General features: G+C 35.8%; 1 protein-coding gene across 3 annotated transcripts in view; it reads right to left on the bottom strand.

Annotated features, from left to right (window-relative positions):
- LOC111046226 (discoidin domain-containing receptor 2) overlaps positions 1-20,791 on the bottom strand; it is a 140,739-nt gene that overhangs the window by 76,456 nt on the left and 43,492 nt on the right. For 2 of the 3 annotated variants that reach the window (XM_039430341.1, XM_039430345.1), the window contains exon 2: positions 10,149-10,248. In XM_039430341.1, coding sequence (XP_039286275.1) covers positions 10,149-10,233 — 85 coding nt within the window. In that variant the 5' untranslated portion in view covers positions 10,234-10,248. The remainder of the gene's footprint in view (positions 1-10,148; positions 10,249-20,791) is intronic. The other variant, XM_039430344.1, reaches the window with a different exon arrangement.

The raw sequence follows: 20,791 nt of genomic DNA, 5'->3' as shown, positions 1-20,791 counted from the left end.
TAATGATCAACTTGAAAAATATTGAACTTATAATGTTTTTGATGAGGCCATTTGAAATTGTATTCATTCGCACATTGACTGCCAGATGGCAGGAGAGTTTCTATAATTTTACTCATAAATTTATCGTTCCAGGCACTAGATAGTTTGCCAGTCAGTGTGAATTCAGCTCTCGTATTGCTAGCACTCCCTGTCGAGGCTTCAAGATTCAGGAAATTTGTCCTAAATCTGCCTAAATATTCGTGTCATCTAATATCATAGGAAATTCGGCCTATACATTTATTCGTGTACATAAATTACATTTTCGTTTCACGTGAAAAGTTACTCACGTTTCGTATTAGTGAAAAGTGAATGCCAGAACTCAAATTTTAGTTTTGTTTTTATCAATAGTCAAGTCATAGTGTTATATATCCAGACAGTAAACTTCATCTTAGAACCGGGAAACAGCAAGGAACCAACTCTAACAATCGCATTTCGGATAAATCGGTTTGCATAATTTCACCTATCTTTTTCTCTCATCTATCCTATCCAACTGTCCACCTTTTACCTCAAATATAAGTAGGCAAGCAATTCGATTCACGACATGTTGGATTTGGGATTTGGTGATGACCTTTCCTATGTGTTCTATGTATGTGGTTTTTTTTCTGAATGGATATATTATTCAGAACAGAGATTTGATTCGTTTTATACAGTCCACTTAAGAGCATTTGAAACTTGTAGTTTGAAATATTTAAATTTAAAGAACCAGTATTCAAGTACCAGTTTTACTTGAGTAAAATGTTCAACTCGAGTAAAAATTTAAATTGATACTTCATTTCTCAATCCTCGAATATGATATTTTTTATCTCAGGATGATGTCAGTAGACCCAAATTTTTAGGTGTGTTCCGAACGATCAGGAAGTTTTTTTTCAACTCCTAAATTGCATTAGAAGCAGTTAAAATTGGTCATCCTTACTACGGGAGTATAAGGTTCATGGATTTTTATCATCGATACCGGTAGCTTATCAATGCAATCACTACGTCAATCGCTCCCTTTGATACTCGTATTGATTGATGTCATGAAAAACAGATTATTGTATTCCTATTTATATCACTATTCAATTCCTCCATTCTATTACTTCCGAGAGGTGATTGGAACTTCGATATTGTACAAGAAAATAGAGAGTAGGATTTCTCAAGTGAATCATCACTGTCAAAAGTGCATCAAATGTCACTGCAGCCTCATAACATTTTGATCCTCTCAGAGCGTGTCTAGGAGTCCACGTAAATATGTGTGAGACCCTATCAGACGGTGCATTTCCGCAATTATGGAAGCACGATGCACGAAGCAGTTTATTACGGACTAGAGATGTCTGACCATCACTATAGTGAGATTCACTCCAATCTGTCAGCATCAGTTGAATGAGGTGCATTGATGTTGAGAATAGAGAATTCTGTCAGTATGAAGTAAATCTCACTATATACCACTTTCATTATACTGTCGTCTCACCATGGGTGAGATTGCAGTTATAGTGCTATGGACAAAATAATCTCCAAGGTTTTATCTTCTGCTGCAGACGGATATTATTTCGAAGATGCTTCCTTCTCATGGAAAATGTCTCCACTAACGTGATACTAGACTTTGGAGCTTGAGAAGAGCTCCACTAACAGTAACCGTGCTAGAAACCGAGAAGAAGCTGTACTATCACTACTCAACAAGTTTCATAGAGTGAAGATACTGTTCAATTGTCTTTTACTTCTTTATATGTATGTGGTATTATAGAATCTGAACCTTAAAATAGTACGAATATTAAATTCGATTCACATATGAGTTATACATGTGTGTTTAAAGAAGTTGAATGAATCAGAAATATACTATAGTAGGATTCTATTCATTCAGCATTGTAACTTGATAAGTATTGATGTTATAAGGGTTGCTGAGAGTTTGAAGTGTATCTCTCCATGCTTCCTAGCTCAGTATTAATAATAGTCACCATTATTAGTATTAATAATACTGAGTCTACGTCAATTTTCTATTCATTACCAAAACTCTACCTCACTTCAAATGATGTCGAGGAATCTTATTTATAACACCTCTTTCAACTTTAATCGTTCACTCATTCTCATTCCTACAGTAATATCGTGTTGAAGAACTTCATGTAAGCGTTACCAACACTTTATCGAAACTAGATGTTCCATTAGCTAAGCGGTACTGGTTGTCAAGTTACCTCTTGAAACTTTTGACAGCATCATATTAAACTATCAAGTCCGCTCTGTTTCCATACAAACTTCTGACATAGCGGCTCTCTTTCGAAACGGTTCTTTTGACAGCTGCTCAAAATTCTCACTATTTATTGTTGTAAAAACAAACATCATCTCGCTCAAACCACTTCTATGAGCTGGAGGCGCTACAATTTAACCGCCGTAGATTAGATGTTATGACAGAAATATGGGAAGGATTGCTGTGAATGATCTTGTCACAGACTGGTTTTTTTGAAGACAATGAAGAGCCTGGTTAGTTGTAGGTATAGACTACTTGTAAACCATGAGAATTGCATATCACATTCCTAAGAGCTGAGAGAGGGAAGGAAGTCATTATACATCCAAAATTTCTACAGCTTCATAGACATTTTTGGAATCAGAGTTTTATCAACCAGTTCTAAATCGATATCAGCGCGGGAATAAGTATTCTCATTCAATATATTCTTCATTATATTATTGGAGGAAAGGGTTGCAGTCAAGAAAGGGGTCTACTTTTCTACAGTTTTCATCATAGAGCCTTTCAGATCCTTTAAAGTTTTCCCGATCATTCAAGAGATCAGTAATGTTAAAATATAAATTTGGGAAGGAATATAGATTGGTTCATTCGCAGTTGCTGAGATTCTGATAGGGATCTCATCAGAAAACAAAATCCATTGAGCATAATAGTAAAAGAATGAGTGAATTCGAGGTGCTCTCAGAAATTCATGGAGGGGATCAATGCAATTTGAGAATACTGTAATATGAAATGATAAATTTATGGAAAGCGATTCAGATGAAGTAAAAGATGATGTCGTTAGCAAGAAAACATGGATCACTACGTATGGTGAGGAAAGTATATTCACTCTCTTGTGTTGGTCTGTCGGAGTGTGTGGACGTGCTTGTCCTGTAGCAGAAATCGTGAACTCTACTGTATAATATCAACAGAATATACTATTGATTATAAAGGAAACATGGAACCAAACATAAACTGAGAAAAAACATTCATGAGAAGAGAAAAACAATCAAATATGATAAAGAGTGGAATTAACTTTGATGATTATTATCAAGCGCTATCAAAATTTCTTCAACCGATAGTCAAGTCAGATTTGAATAAGACAATATCACGAGGCTACAAACTAATCTTATTATGACGAAGGCGCGCCTCAGACTGTACTAGACCGTTATAGAGATTAGAATACCCCATGTTATGGAGATATAGGACCATAAGCACAGTGAATATCTCCTGTAGAAGCCGACACAACACTTGAGTGTAGTGAGGCACGGATCTGTTTCAAATAAAATAATTACAAAGCCGATTACTGTAACCTAAATCTAGAAGGGGAAAAGGTAATAAAGTATAAGCATATGTAATAAACATGTCAAATAAAAACGAGAGTTAACGTCGGCTACAAACGAGAAAAGTGAGATAAGATTAGGGAAGGTTGAACATAAACCAGAAATACCGATGTGTCAAAGGTTTCAAGTTCGGTTGACGCTTATTTCCGTCTCTGTAATAGAAGAGAAATAGTGGCGTTTACCAACCTAATGTGGAGTTAGTTGGTTAATTATTGCTAAGTTAGCCTTGTTTTTTGTACGTGGAAGTAATTTGAACTTAATTAAGCAGTTTTCGACAATGTATTTTGTTTACAAAACTTTGCGGCGTACAATGTTTGCTGATGATTCTCGCTAGTGATAACATTAAGTTCAAATTCTTAACCTTGAAAATTTTTCAACAGAATTTCCAAATGATAAATTCAACTGAATATATAATACACTGATTAAGTTCGGATCAAATGCGCATAGCTAAATTTCGATCATTGATCAGAGACAGTGTCCCTTAATAATAGCAGCACTGGTATGCATTGGTTAGCTGGTATGTTGTCTGTTCAGCCACAACCAAACAATGCACAAAACATACACGCACGCGCGCGCTCATCCACCCATACAGGATAGCCCCAGATATGAAATTAATATTGGACTGGCCGACTGGCCGGCCGGTTGACAGGATCTGAACATGCTTTGACAAGTTCTCAATATAATGCGACTGCGGATTAGTTGAAGCTGATCGCATATCCGCTTCTGTTTCCTCGAAAAGCGAAATTGGGCGGAAATTCGATCTGCAGCTCGTGCATAGTACAAACACAGCTACTACGTCAAAGCTGCAAGACGACAAACATGCTGACAGACTGAAATCGAGAATACAGTATTGAGTTTCAATTTGTTACCGAGAAGAAAATAATCATGTGATTTTCAATCTCATATTATTAGTATCAAAGAGGGAGGGAAATCTACATGATGGTATTTTTCATCATAGACTTAGGGCCGTTTGCACAGTGTGAGTTTAAGCTGAAGCTTAAACCAAATCTGGATTTTTTTTGGTTTAAACTAAAATTCCGTTTGCACAGTATAAGTTTAAACTCTGTATTGAGTTTAAACTCTGTATTGGGTTTAAACTCTGGGAAAGTTTAAACCTCCAAAGCAGGAGGTTTAAACCAAATAATTTTGATTAACTTGACATCTGTAAAGATTTGATGGGGAAACAGCTGATAGTAAATTATTTTTCGACGGTTGTTTTGAATGCTTCTGTAGACGATGATTATTAATTTAGGTAATGAATCATTATCATTTGAATGTAAAAATAATCAAAATGGAGGAATTGATAGAAGTTTTCAAGGCGATTGATAAAGATGACTGCGAAGAAATTATAAAACTGAGAAAAATTTGGCAAAAACGAATGATTTAAATTTCTGGGATGATAGAGAATTTTCTTAACGGTTTTGCTTGAGTAAAGCAACTCCCAATCCAGTATTTGATTAAATAAACCACTTGATAGAAAATAAGACAACTCTTAACAGTGGTCTTTCATTAGGAAACATATTTTTAATAACACATGAATGAGATATTTTGCTTTCGAGAGATTTCTAATAAACAAGGAAGACCGTAGTAGATTTAAGCGTAACAAAATCGCTTTTTTAAAAACATTCTCAAATATATTTTTTGAAGAATTTCTTGATCGCTTTCCACTTTCATTACCGTACAGCTTACAACTCTGTGGATTTTGAACAAGGGAATAGTAGCTACATAACCTCAATTTACTGATAGTTCGTAAACAAATAACAAATTTCCTGTAAAAATAAGCCTTCCTGATATTATAAACTATGACATTCTATTACCACCTTAACACCTTAACGCTAAACTAGTTTAACTTAAACTGGATTAGTAAGTGCACTGAGAAAACCGATTCAAGTTTAAACTTCCAGATTAACTTAAACTCGATTAACTTAATCGAGTTTAGCAATCTATACTGTGCAAACGGCCTTTAATGGATGAATATCTTGGAATCATATTAAATCAAGGATTAGATGGTTCATTCTAAACTCTAGTTCTACATTCTATTATGGGATCGCAATAACCAGGATCTACTAATTTGTTTTTTCTTTTTTCTTGATTCATCTCAGTAGTACATACTTGCAATCACTCCACCTGAATGTATTTTCTCCAGTGTTGTCTCATTAGTGAGCCCTTTTTCTTAATTTGGATCTTTTCAATTTTCATCTTCTACACTTTTAATACTCATTATTTTCTTGAGTATAGACTTTTTCCGGTGTCGTCAATCAAAACTGAGTAACAACTCATTTTTTTATAATAATCCTATTTAATACGCTATGAATAACGGACAGCTTAACTATCAACCACCTTTTATGGTCGCAAACTTTAATTAATCCTACAAACATTTGAGTATCACAGTAAATATTTTTCACATTGATTGGATATGAAGTTATTTAAAGGGGTTTATGAATATGGTGCTAGATATAATATAACCTCTACATTCACTAAGCAAAACCATAGAGAAACAATAGCGTAAGTAGATATCCCATGATATAGGGAATTTCGCAACTTTTGCTGTTATCTCAATCCGATTACTGTCGATTATTGTCAGTTTTTACTGTTTTGTTGGGGTGAGAGTGTATGAACGGCACAATTTGAGAGACTGCAAGTGTCACACAGCTTCACGGGTAAGAATTACCAGTAAACATTGATAACAGTAAAAGTTGCGACATAAATTCCCTATACCATGGGATTTCTACTTATGCTATTGTTTCTCTATGGCAAAACTCAATAAAAAACAGAGTATAACAGGAGAATCTGATTTTTATTGTGACCTTCTACTGGAAAATCTCTGTAGAGCTTCAAATTTAGATCAACTAATTGTTTACCTCCAAACTACACATGGTTAGAGTTTGTTACAAAGTTTGAAAGGTTTTATAGGTTCCAGCGTACAAATCAACTACACTCACACATACATCAGCGTCAAAATAACTAGAAGAATCACAACTGATGAGTTGTTTTTCAGTAGTAAAATTTCGTTTGCGCTGAGTCGCCCATATACAATGTACCGTGAACTACCAAGTTAGGTTTTGATGGGGAGAAACACCAACAAATAAATGTAGCAGACAACTAAAAAGGAAAATGATGGCAATGAGGAGAAAAAGTATCGCACTGAAGCAAAGAGGAGTATCGTTTCGCTCTTTTCTTTCACCTAACTATTCACTGAGAAAGATATATTTGGCGCGTTCGTAGCAGAGCTTTGGTTTCACAGGAGCAAGGCGAGCATTTCCCCAACAACAAACAAAATGTTTGGTCAATTTTCTCCCGTAAACACGTGTTCAAAGTCTCGTTCTCGCTTTGTGAATGTCCCATAAATTCTCTACACCAAGGGATAAATAAATTTCCTGACGCCTGTTTCTATGCCTCGCACTTTGATGCATCTGAAATCTCCCTCCCATCATTCTATTACTTTTCTCTTTTTCTATCGTCCTCTTTCTCCTCTCACTCCTCCTTTCCTCTTCCTCCTCCTCTTATTCTACCTCTTCTTCATTGTCCACCCACTCTTCTTCCCCCTCCCCTTCATTCCTTTTCTGGCATGGGATATGAGTCGATTATTCAATAGCATGGTCGTTCATCAATGAATTCAATTGAAAAGAGTCGATAAGCTGCGTGGACGCCTGACTTTATAACAGGTGTGATACCGATTCCACCTGTGGCAGTTCAATTACAGCATTCACAAGATTGATTGATGACTGAACTGGATTTTGTCACGGATTAGGATTCAAGAGGACACCTCACTTTTCAATGAACCAGGTCTTGGTTGCAGTGAGCAATATTGAACTTCTCTCCGATAATGGAATTCACACGAAATGATTTGTGACATTCAGGTGGGAATCACATTTATGTGAATCTATACTTTACTGAGAGAAATTAAAATTGAAATGCAATAACGTAAACTTCGGGCCACCAATAAGAATACATCAGATGTATTTACTGGTTTACGAAAGAATATAGATCTATCGAAATAGAACTACCTATACTATTTATGTAGTAACTTACAAAAAATTGTTTCAACTAATTGATCAAAGGAGGCAATCAATACTACGTTACAATTTATGATCAAATTATTGAACGCATTACGCATTAATTATTTCAAATGATTGTATCATTATTATGATATTATCGTACGTGGATGAATGTCATCGAAATATGCCTGCTACCTATATTTTGGAATATACTTGTATATAATTGACTTCCATAATATACATATTTCATTGAACAAATAATTTCAACTAGCTGTAAGTATTTTAACTGATTGTACAACATTGTTAATTTGAATTCATGTAACTTATTGTCTAGAGAATGAAACAAGTTATATGATATCACATAAAATCTGATTCAGTTCAAGAAAAAAACGTTCCTAGTTCCTCGAAAAAAGTTATTAGTTTGTATCTATTGATGCGTCCCATTCACTAATGAAGTTCCATGAAAAGATTATGATAATGTGGAATGGAAAATTATAGACTGTAGCCTGCAAATATCAATAATGATGATTAGAAATCACAAAGAGAGCGAATCCGATGAATCCAATGAATTTCTATGTTTCCATGCTCCAACATCTTACTTTCAAAGGATAATTTATTGGAATAGGAGCATCGATTAGAATGATAATTGTTGAAACAAACCAGCGTGGAACTCATCATAATAAATTGGGGTGCCTGTATTTTTAGAGGATCTTTACAACAAAAAAAGAGCGTTTCGCCTGGAGTCATAGTAAAATGATAGGGGAAAATTCAACACCTTTAAAACTCCGATCCTATTATCCAGCTGGGTGCAGCAAAAACTCCACACCCTCCTAATCAGGAAATTGTCGAAAAATGATACATGAGGTGCCAACTTGCATTATTACCGATAATTTCAACTTATAAAACATGTGTTTTTGTCTCAAGGTCAGGGAAAACATGTTACTGTTATATTTGATAGTCACATGATAATACAGTATTAATTTAATGTCCATTTTTTCAAGTGTGAGAAAAGAGCCTAGGGCACTTAGTTTGAAGCCAGACGTGTTCGGTTGAACCCTCTTGTGGAGCATTAAAGACATGCATGATTACATTACGTCATTAATTGGATAAGTGGCTTCCCAATTGGCTGGCTTTCATGCTCGTAGCCTTCTGGTTGGAGTCATATCTCGGCTGGAATCGTTATTACGTCATCAGTACTCTCCTACTCGAGAGTGTAATTACCATAAAACAGTAGCTAGTATAGTAAGATTCATTTTAATCTGTCAGCATTCCATATAAATAGCCCCAATGCATCTACGAGTGACCAATACTGACCGTTTAAAGTGAATTTCACTGAACAAATTACTTCAAATTCCATGCGTGGCCTGTTGAGAGCTACCAGTAGGCTATAATCGGAAAGGAGTGTCAAACAAGGCTATCCTTGTCACTGACTAAAGTATTAAATTTTTGGGGTGGAACAAATCGTTCTATAATAAGATTCACAATGAACTGTCAGCATACCCTAGAAGTAGCATCGTTGCTTCTCAATCAATCAAAACTGGAAGTTTAGAGTGAATCTCACTTTTGCTCCACTAACAATGATCAACTTCTCAGAAATTCAACTCATTTTCAGTTCTGACAAGTTCCATGAGATTTGTTGCATGCAAACTATGATGTACTAGTTAATCGAAGATTTGTATAGTCAACGTTTTTGATGTATTTAGATGAAGTTGAGTATTATTAGAAAATCGGCTTTGAAATAAATATAAGGGAAACATGAGCAGGAAAATTCAGCAGTCAAGTGTTATGAGTTCAGTGAATCTTATGCATGTGAAATATGGTATGACTTACTGGTAGATTGATGATTGCATGATAATACATGTAAGTGATGATGTATGTAAATTATGTATTATAAGAAAATTGGGCTTGAAATGAAACTAAGGAAAACATGAGCAGGAAAATTCATCAGTCAAATACAATGAGTTCAATGGGACCTGTAGCATGCAAAATATAGTATGATGCACTAGATTGTATGATGCACAGTAGATTGATGATTGTATAATCATAGATGTTGGTGATGGTGTATGTGAATTATTTCTCATTAGAAAATTGGGCTCACAATGAAAATACAAAGAAGAGAGAGAGCAAGAAAAAATTGAGCAACCAATTGCTTATTGTACAGTGACTCTTTCAACACTGACTTGTTCGTAACCAGTATGCCTTATCAAACAAACATTTTCCTCATAGTCTCATCTTGTTACAGTTTCCTTGTGGTTCATCTTGTCTGGAGTTGAAAAAAGTGAGATATTCTCCATCCATCCTGAATCTGGATTTATTATCCAATCTATTTTTAATGTAAGGCTCCATGAACTTGATAGGAGAAATAAACGGTCAAAGTCTATAATTCTAATTGAATCCAATAATCAATATCATTCAATTTATTCTATTGAATAATCATTTAACCAAATAATTGGAGGAATTCAATAAAAATATAGAATTGATGATATTGATTATAATTAATAGAATCAAATTAGAATGTAAAATTAATGATTGCAATGAAAAAAATAATTAAGAATGGAAAATTCATAAGAAACTCACCAGGGTCCAGAGCAGTAACTGCTCTGAAGCAGAGAGCGAGAAGAGTCAACCCATGATAGGTCATAAGGACCAATTTCCCTCTCATTGTCGACCATTACTTCTGGAAAAGAGAAGACAAAAATTGTTGAGAGAATTTATTAACAATACATACCATAGTACATATAACATAGCTTGAAATATTTTATTTTGGAAAAAAAAACATTCGATAACTTGCAATTCTGTCCCCACACAACGATAAGTCTTCATGAAAACAATGTCAAGTTGAAGGCGAAATAAACAGAACAGTACAATATGCCCTTGTAGTTCACCCGATGGCAAGTGCCGATAAGCTTGGAACAGGTTTTCGCAACGAACGAAGATTTCAAAGCACGACTCCAAGCTGCAGTTTTTGTCCCATGCTGATGCTGCATTTGAGAGTGACATTGATTAGAGAATACTTGATAGGAAAACACCAGAAGTCAAACTGATGATAACAAGTCACGACTGCTCTACCTAGAATCTAGAAACTGGGGCAGTAGGAATTCAACATTTTTCAAAAACAGTTTCAGTGTGTAAAAGACAGTAACAAGTGAGTTGGTGTGTAATACTGTATACTAATGAGATGCAGAATTATTCATTACTTCACTAGTTGTATTTCATACCTAATATTTCAATTGAGGTCCGAAGTTCTCAATATACAATATACATTATAATAGGAAGTCATGGCATGAAAATTCATACATGAGAATACATTGTTTTAATTATGGATCTGGAAGTTAAGGAGCAAGATACCCTGATACGGATATCATTTTCCCATGGATTCCGCGTGAAATTGGAGCTTAATAATTAGAAAATTATATTTCAGTAGAATCAGAATTCATAGGAGTTTCATATTGAGTTTGAATATACTTTTGGTAGATTAGGAGCGTAAGTCTATTAGAAAGTTTAGTTCCATTGAAAGTCAGTATTGTAATGAAGAATGAAACAGCTAATCTAAGCTAAAAATATAATAACAGTATTTGAAATTCATTTTCCAAATTGGTTCACTGAGTCCTGTACTAATTATTTATTTATAGAGACGAGCATAATATATTGGGCATGCTGATATCTTCTATACAACTATTCTATCGCATCCTAGGTCTAACTCAATACTGAAATCAGTTAAGAGTTTAACAAAGAACTAATCTTACTGATTCCAATCGTCATTGAGATTCAAAATTAAACACGCAATCTCAGCTTTTGCAGGGTTTACCATAATCATAATATGGTTTGAAATATTTGTATAATAGTATTATTTGCAATGAAGTGGATCATACAATAATTTTGAACATTTGATTCATGAACAGTATCCAACTAGTTTGCACTCTATGATTAGAACGTTATTATTATACTCTGCATTAAACTTGCATTGCCACATAACATTTTTCATCTGTACTCATAATCAACATGAAACCGATCTGCTTTTGGATGGAAAACTCTCAAAACAACCATCAGTTCTCTCCAGTTCAGTAAACCAAAACAACCATACCTCCAAGATTTAATTCATCATTAGGAAAGCTGAAGGGGTGAGTTTGTTTGCAGCACTGTCTGCTCTAGTGTGTCTTCCCTGCAGCAAATGATTGGTCAGTCCGATCTTTTTTCAAGGGCTGCAGCTTTCTCCGACCCTCTGGTCTCTTGACTCTCAGATATTCTCTCTCTTGGCACCAGCGGGCGTCATCATCACTGGCCAGCGAGGCCCAAACCACATCATTAGTGAGAGAAGAGAAAGAGTTGCCAAGGTCGATATTTCGCAGAGACTTCGGATTGTTTACGCTACAGAAACTTCCTCCCTTCTGGCAGTAAAACTACCCCACCAGTTCACCCTCTTCCGCGTTCCACTCAAGATCTCACTTTCTATTATTCTTTTGCACCCACAGCAATCGTAGAATTGTGGAGAAATCAAGGAACAAGCGGAGATGTTGTTCAAGAATGAGATAAAAATGAAAACATCACATGGAAAGTCTTAGCGTCTTCTCTGAGTAGTTTCGATTCCTTGCTACCACAAACAAACCACTCAATGATAAATTTCTTTGTTTTCCGATTGACTTTTCCACTAAAACGTCATGTTTCACCTACTTTTTATAGCACTATTCTTCCCGGTTTTATTGTATGAATCCTGGTACTTAACAGTGCTCGTAAAGTATATTTCAAGAGTCGATCATATTATTTGTATTTGTTTCAGAATCAGTATTACTGTGATTCTGCTGGAAAATTAAAATAGGAGATGATGAGATAGCTGGAAGCAATCACATACATTGAAGTAGATAAAATCAGTGTTACATTATATATTAGTAAAATTGATTATTGAACTCACTTTTGACTTTTGAATTATAGTAGTATTCCTACTTCTTTATTACATTCGAGAAGGTTAGTAGCTCTCTTCTCAATACCGCAGTTTTGTAGCGAACAAATCGAACCAAGCTGCATTATCAGGAAAACGATGATCCATTTACTGGAAATATTCCTCCTGAGAAAGGATTGTGGAAGCACAATATCACTCAATCCCATCAGAAATAAGTAGACAATGATAATCGGGTTTTCGGCTACTTCCAAAGAAGGCAAATTCCTTTCGAAAAGGATATTCTCTGCTAAAAAAATGAGATTTTATGAAATCCTTGCTCACATACGACATGATTTGAATTTTTCCTTTGTGAGCTTTTATTGAAAACAGCCAAATCCTGGTAAATCCTGGGCCTTTGGTGGTGAGGCTCTCTTGGTTCTTGTGGGACGTTTGATTGTAGCAAGATAATATCCGCAAACGACGGTGGACTCATGCGGTTGATACTGTTGAAAGAGAAGTATCCCTTCATGGGCTGAGTAGTGGGAGTTGGAGGCAACCACACTGTCATCATCACTGCTGAAAGGAAGGAAGTCCAGGCTGAAGATTACTGACACTGAAAGCAGCACCATCAGTCTCTTCCACAGTCAGATTCATAACAAACTGTCAGCATCTGTTGAACTGGAAGCAATGATGTCCTTATGAGGGATGCTGACAGTTAAAAGTGTGTGGACAAACAAGCAGATGGACAACACACAAAAGGGGAGGCAGCCCCGGGTCCCGGGACAGCAACAGCCCCCTTTATCATGCAAATCCACCCCCTAACAATACCCTCACTTGCTGATTTACTACTATCAGGAAGTGGACCCAAGTCCGGGTGAACAGGCTCCATCAAACAAGAAAGGACTTCACTTCTTTGAGCTGCCTAACTCACTTTCAAAGCTTTTTCCCCCGGTTTCACAGAGATCTAGTCTGTGTTATCCACACATATTGCAGTGAGAGGAGGAATGTAAATTTGAGCTTGTAAAACACCATACAGAGAATGCAGATTTACAGAAAATGAAAAAGAATATGACGTTGATCTTTAAAATACGATACAATTAAATTATTAGAGATAGAGTTTCAAACGAAAATTCAGATATAACAATAACATGGGAGGAAGATGTGAGTTAGAACTGTTGAAACACTTCACAAGTCTTCCATACATTCACAGGATACTATTTTGGGACAATAGATCTTACATTTTATAGAACTACGGTTGTTAAGCATTTCATAGGTCCTATAGAATTAAAGCCATACTGAATCATAATAATTCCATCAAAAGCCCATTCCAATACTATTGAAACCTATTTTTGTAGAACTTTTTATTCAAGAAACCAGTAAGTCACTCATTATTTTCATTAAATTCAGCTTGGAAATATCTCATGAATATCTTTGTTTTCGAGGATGTGGGTTTTTCAAAACCTACATTTTTGGAAGTTTTTAGGAAGTAATCACTAGAAGTTGAGTAAGCTACTCATATTGTCTCATTGGTAGGATGAGTGTTAAGAATCACAATAATATAATGCCCAGTCAAATCAAAGTTATTTGACTACCTAACCCAAATACATGATATAAAAGGGGATTATTTCCATAACTCGGTAGGAGTTTTGTTGTCAGGAAAAAACAGAGAAGCGCCCATACAATGCTCAACACAGCACATTCTACCCTCACGATCACTTTAATCATTGACAACCCTTACACCAATAATAATCAAACAGTGCTCACAACCTTTTTTGCTGACTGGTAGACACTCAAAACGACGATCAGAATAAATGCACAATTTGTCAGTAAATGAACGCGTTTGTGGGATAGGAAGAGAGTGATTCGTTTAACTAATTGGGACATTGAAAACGTCAAACGTTATCGCAAACACGAGTTCTATAGGAGCGAAGCTTCTGTGTGATAATTGGGGAGTAAACAGGCCGTGCTGTGAGAGACACAATAATCGCGCCAGGGCCAGGGCCAGTGCTAGGCAGGAGGCAGTCAGGAGGCAGGCAGGAGGCAGGCCTATAGCTTCGTCGAGGATTACAAAGTTCACAGCGAGACTCACAGTATTCTCAATGAACAACACTAATGCTCCCCCATTCAACCAATGCTGACAGATCAGAATGAATTGGGCTGAACTTGAGTGTGTTCCCAGCCACAGTATTGGAGAAGAGAGAGACTGGGAGAGCGGTAAGCAGCTAAACGCGCCGCGCGTTTGTACGAGTACATAAGGAACAACAACCGCAGAATCGTTTTACGTGCACGCTTCCATATATTGCCGTGCATTATTTAACGATAAACTCGGAGCGCGCAATTTAACGAGCACCGGCTATTGTGCAAATATTGGCCGCATGCAAATGAACCGAGCACGTTCAGGTCTCTGAGACCACCAATCGTGTTCCCCATTCATTGAAAATTATTTTTGTTGACCGTTGAAACGACCGTTGTGTTTTCTCGTGTCGATAGAGTCAGCTTTTATTGGCCAATCCGGATACCGAACGAGGAACGCACTGTTGGCTGAACGAGTTGGTTATTTTGTGCGAATTACTGTAGGAAATTAGATAATGTTTTGTTTTCCAACACAGGATTTAATCACGATTTACTTTCTAGTCAACTCATTATCATTCTACACTGTAACCACAATTGAGAAGAAGTACTCATTAAATTATACACTCAACTTCACCTACTATATTGAAAAACTTATTTAACCTGCATCATTCAAGCATACGCACTCATTATGAGTCCTGCATAATTTATTGAACGAAATAGGTAATTTTGGATGACTCTCAATAACAGAAGTAACTTCACACTCTCGATCATGACATCACATCCAGATTATTATTGACTGCAATCGACAATAAATTGCATCTGAAGATCGACCATTCACATAAACCTGTTGGAGGTAAATTCAAATATATTTCCGTAACATCACTCAATATAACGATTAGTAATTGGGCCTGCTCCTCAAAATTCCTTCATAGGCTGTATTATGAGCAATAAACTAATTATTCTACCATAGACAAAACATATTAATACAAACATCGAAATACCAGTGAAGGAGAAATTTCCACAACGTGAACTTCTTTGCATCCTTCTTCTCTGCATGCATGTTGATGCCTGTGGAATAATTGAAATTCAATATTTTTTTTATGTGATGGGCACGTTGTATTGTCGGTCCCTGCTGAAGTATGCTGCCGAGGGACTCCAATGAAAACCATACGGATATTGTTATTGATATATTTTACACTTTCCATTTGATAAATTGACGTAACTTGCTCTTATTGGTTACGTCCTCGTCTTCAAAGTTAGTCTTGATTAAGTTGCCTATGATCTACAACCCATCCATTTTTTATTCATCTGGATTCGTTATTAGATCATAGAGGTTTATTGAATACAACGTTACAAGTGATAGTCATGAGTTAGAGCATCTCTTTTCCCATCTGTGGTTCAATATCAACCACAATTAACCTGATCCCTCCTCTGTTCCCACATATGGGAAGCGTTACTGTCACTCATATTTTTCATGTTACATATGGAGAAAATATTACAGGATACTAAAACTTTTCGATGTGGAAAGATTATCGGATGAGTGTACCAACCTGGAATCTCCTAAAGCTTATTAGAGCGGGATTCACTTTGCATTGTCAGCATTCCCAATAAATAACATCAATGAATCCCATTCAACCAATACTGACAGTTCAAAGTAATCCCACTATAGAGTGATACATGTTTAGAGATGAGACCCTCCCACTCCATACGAATAAGGCGCTCCAGTCATAAATTATAATTTTAACTGGCTTTTCGAGCCATCAGAGATGTATCGAGAAATTGAAACCGGATGGTTGCTAACAAGCCGCGTCTCTCGAAGCCGCTAATTCAGATCAGACAGATCGATTGGAAACGAATAGGCGTGTCCATAAATCGAGAAGGAATCATCATGCCTAAATCTAAACAAGAGATCTTCTATCTTTTATAGGCATGTCATCGGTTCAAGACAAAGGTATACGAGGCGACAAGTGTGAAAACTTTTTCCATCCTATCACCTCTACTTCTAAATTGTACCTCAACAGCAATGGACCTCCAGAAAAAATAATAAAACTGGGATGCAACCAAACGTAGCCTCATCTTTTTAATCAATCCTATCCGGTCAGTATCAGAGACTCATCCCAGTGTATTGAAGAGTTCCTATACAGAAATTCACTTCAAACTTTCATTATTGGTTGAATAGGAATACTCGAGGAATGCTAACAGTTGGAGATCAATGTGGGTTTCAAATAGCCTACTTGAGTTCCATCCAGTACTTATAGGCCTCTCTAAATTACTCTCGTCCTTCTACCAAAAATATTCTCTTCATCAAGTCATTATATTCCCTTCCATTAAAAACCAAACCCTCAATCTAGCCACTTGATAGTCTGTGAACGTTCCATGTGAGTATTTACTAATTACATGGCTTGAGATAATCACTTAATTTCATCAGGGTCGAATGAATGTTTCGGAATTTTTGAGAACTTTCAAGTCACCTTTTAATTGACTTTATTCATGCATTTCAGTCTCTTATCATGATTTTGAACGGTACAGATTTTTGATTGACGAAAAAAGCATGATAAGGTATTATGATGTTAGGAAAAGACGAATAAAATGTAATCTGATGTCAAAAGGATTGAACGTGTATTATAAATGTGACTTGTTGGTTAATTGTAATCTAATTACACTACCAGAATGTAATGGGTCAATAGCATAATTTATTTGGGGACAATATCGATATAAATATTAATTTATAATAGAATAATTCATGGGGACTACAGGTAAAAAACCATTTTGCCCCCTTCACACAATAATACAATAATTTTCAACATAATACAATTTTGTAAAAACAGGAATTAATATAATAATAATAATGAAGTTAAGAACTGAGATTACAATGGCTTCATCACCGTGTCAATAGAATTCCTTTTGAAATACACTGGATGAATAAATTAATAAATTGAGTAAATTAATGAGTCTGAATCTCTACAAGATAATACTAATGAATAGATTCAAGAGATAACCAGTAAAAAAAATTCAAGAATTGTTTCTAAAAAATTGAACACATCGATAAAACATGGACAACATCATTAACCTAATTCCTGTGAGCAATGGCAAAGTATCATAGGCAACAGACTTCAAACATAGCCAATCATATACTGACAATAATTCAACATAGCCATCGGAGTGTAGTTGTGGGCACAAAACTCTTGTATTAATCCATATAAAAAAGTTGAATTGAGGTTCTGTTCTAAGCAGGCAGACCGTATCGTGTTGTAGAGTACAAGTGAATGAGATAACGACGAATGATAGTCTTTCAACAACCCTCCAACAATCAGAGTCTATGAACAGCTGCTTTTCAAAGCTCTGTTCATTTTATCTATGGTGAGACCAACTATGAACTGACAGCATTTCTTATAGATAACATTGATGTTTCTTATCCGACCCATGCTGACATTTCAAAGCGAATCTTGCTGCTGGAATCGCCGGCCGAGTCACGAGAGCTTCCAGGAAAAAATTAAATTGGATGTTGTCTGTCTTTTCAGCCCCACTCTACCACTCAACTCTACTCAATGCAGCCAAGAGCCAACTAATATTATAATGAAAGAACAGTCATTCAAATTTTGAGAACCGAAAAAAGGGGAACGGGTCTATGTAGGTTACGGATATATAGGCCTAGATATCTCGATCTTCATCAAATTATTTAATTTTCTCTCCAGACTAATCTCATTCCTATCTAACTATAAATTCGAATCTTTCTAGAATTTCCCCTCGTGATAACCTTCGCGTGATTAACATTATAAAATAGTTTTCATAAGAAACTATTAGAAAATATTTTTACTATTGTATTCCACATAGCATTCCACATTATTGTCTATAATCTGAATACATGACAAATAAGAAGCTTGCTAGTGTATTGGAGAGCTCAGTCTCACAAGATGTCAAGCTGTTATCAAAAATGTGCTTTTATATCTCCGATTACACAATAATTATTAAGAAGAAATTAAGAAATCGAAAATCACGAATGACGCTCTTGAAGAGTACTTTTTTCTCAATAGGCCTGACTCACAAAATGCCAAATTATTTCATAAGAAACCTGAAAAACTTGGATGCAACAATTTAAAGGAATGCAAAATCTTAAAATACTTGTACTATCTTGAATAGTACTTTTTCTGAAATTATCTAGTATGCCGATAGAATATAAATAATAATTTATCTAGTATGCATGAAAGCCATGTCATATATGAGTGGAAAGGTAGAAAAAGCGAAGGATAAAACTTATTCGTAGAACTCATTAAAAAGGATGCCTAGGACACCACCACTCCCATTTCTTCAAATCGAAATGTGTTTTGTGAGTCTATAAATAAATTGAACGCTCTAGCTGCCGCAGTACGCAGTGCATGTCATTAACGCAGCTTTCCGGCGAAAGAGACGAAAGCTAGATGAAAAGAGAAAGAGTGGTGAATTAAAGGGGGGCAGAAGCACGTGAATGGGCGCGGTGAGATCAGAAAAAACTCATTCTGCTTCGGTAGGCTTAATAGACGGACGGGAAGTGAATGACATTCACTATGGACTGATGAGGAGGCAAGAATGAAACGCCGCGCAAGAAAAAACGCCGAGTGAAGATTTCGCCTTCGCCCTCTAAACGCGTCCAAAACCTGCGTGCCAAAAATCTCACCATTCTTAAATACTTGAAAGCGTTTCAAACGGATTCAGTCATGCTAATTTGTTAGGTTTGCTCTCCTCCTTCCTTGACGAATCCTAGCTACAATCTCTAGCCAAAAATCTCTCCATCTTTGTCTCTGTTGCCCCGACGAGTTGAAGTTTCATCCGACAAACAAGTCCTGACATATTTTCGGAGCTCATCAACGCTTCACGATGCTAACGATGTTGTTACAAGTGTTGGAATCCACTTTATTTGAGCCTTTGCCAAATTACTTACCCGGGAAAATCGTCAGCTAGAGTGTATCCATTGAGTGAAGTGAGAGAGTAAATTCGTATCAATTGATGAACCATGCTTATACACTTTCTATGCTGAAGTATTGTGAAAGAATCTATCAATAAAATTGTAATTGGAATAATAATTTTCTCGACGGTAATAACTAGATCACAATCAGCAGTGAAAGAAGAAATATATATCATATATACTAAGCAGTTGAACCATATTACGAGTAAAAATAATATAAAAACTTCTAATACCATTTTATTAGAAACTTTAAAATATTATAACGACTAGTTTCGATCATAGGTCATTTTCAAGTTACATCAAGTGGCCCATATAAGCGAAGTGATTTTATATCACGAGTAATATATTTCACACCTCTTATGTTGAGTGTGAAAAGATCACTAATGAAATTTCAATATGACTGATAATTTTATCGTTAATTGTAATCAAATGCTTATAAATGCATTACATTTTTTCGATTGAACATGAGCCTGACTGCAGTCTTTTGAATAGGAACTGATAAACTGACTGAAAATTTAAATTCAGCATTCCATAGTGAAAGCTCCAGAATAATTTCAATTTAGGAATTTTGGGTATAATACTGATGAATGAAAAAGCTCTCTTGTGGAAACGATTTGCATAGAGTAATTGAATTGACCAGGTTGAGTTAATAAGTGAATATTAGAAAATTTCCATTTCTCACAGTCCGTGCGTGAAGAGAATTCAAGTGAGAAATGGTGACTCAAAACTTCAAGTACCTACTGGAGGGGAATATGTTTACATTTTGCATAAAGGACGGAGTTCGAATAGAGGTAAGAGAAGAAAGGGGGAAAGATAGGTTGGAAAAAGTGTGGAAAGGAATAAGTAAATAGGAAAAGAGATGGACGATTGAAAAGATTGGTTTATTGAGATAAGACAGATGAGAAAGAGTTGAAAGAAGAATTAGCAAACAAAAATGCGAATACAAGAGATAATGGAGAAAAAGAAGGATTAGTAAACAAAAATGCGAATACAAGAGAGAATGGAGAAATAAATCCAATTTTGAAGATTCCAATTCCAATTTCAATTGAGAGAGAGAACAAGATTACGGAAATCTTGACGAAGGACGCCTAATCACCAACAAAGTCGAATAGGGATATGAATAGAAACTCAAGACCATGAGAAATTAGAAGAAGTGGTTGAATTAAATAAGTTGATAGTACAAGACATAAGGAGTGAGACATGTATGATATGTCAAAGACAGAATAAGTGAAAGTGATAGATTGAGCGAAATAGAACGAGTGAGGAGTTACAGAGAACGAGAGTGAGTGAATGTGGAGTTATGAATCGAGTGAAAGTAAGTGAGGGAAC

The sequence above is a fragment of the Nilaparvata lugens genome, chromosome 6 (genome assembly GCF_014356525.2).
Source record: "Nilaparvata lugens isolate BPH chromosome 6, ASM1435652v1, whole genome shotgun sequence".
Taxonomy (NCBI): domain Eukaryota; kingdom Metazoa; phylum Arthropoda; class Insecta; order Hemiptera; family Delphacidae; genus Nilaparvata; species Nilaparvata lugens.
The sequence above is the reverse complement of the archived record's forward strand: the minus strand, read 5'-3'. Positions and strand labels throughout refer to the sequence as shown.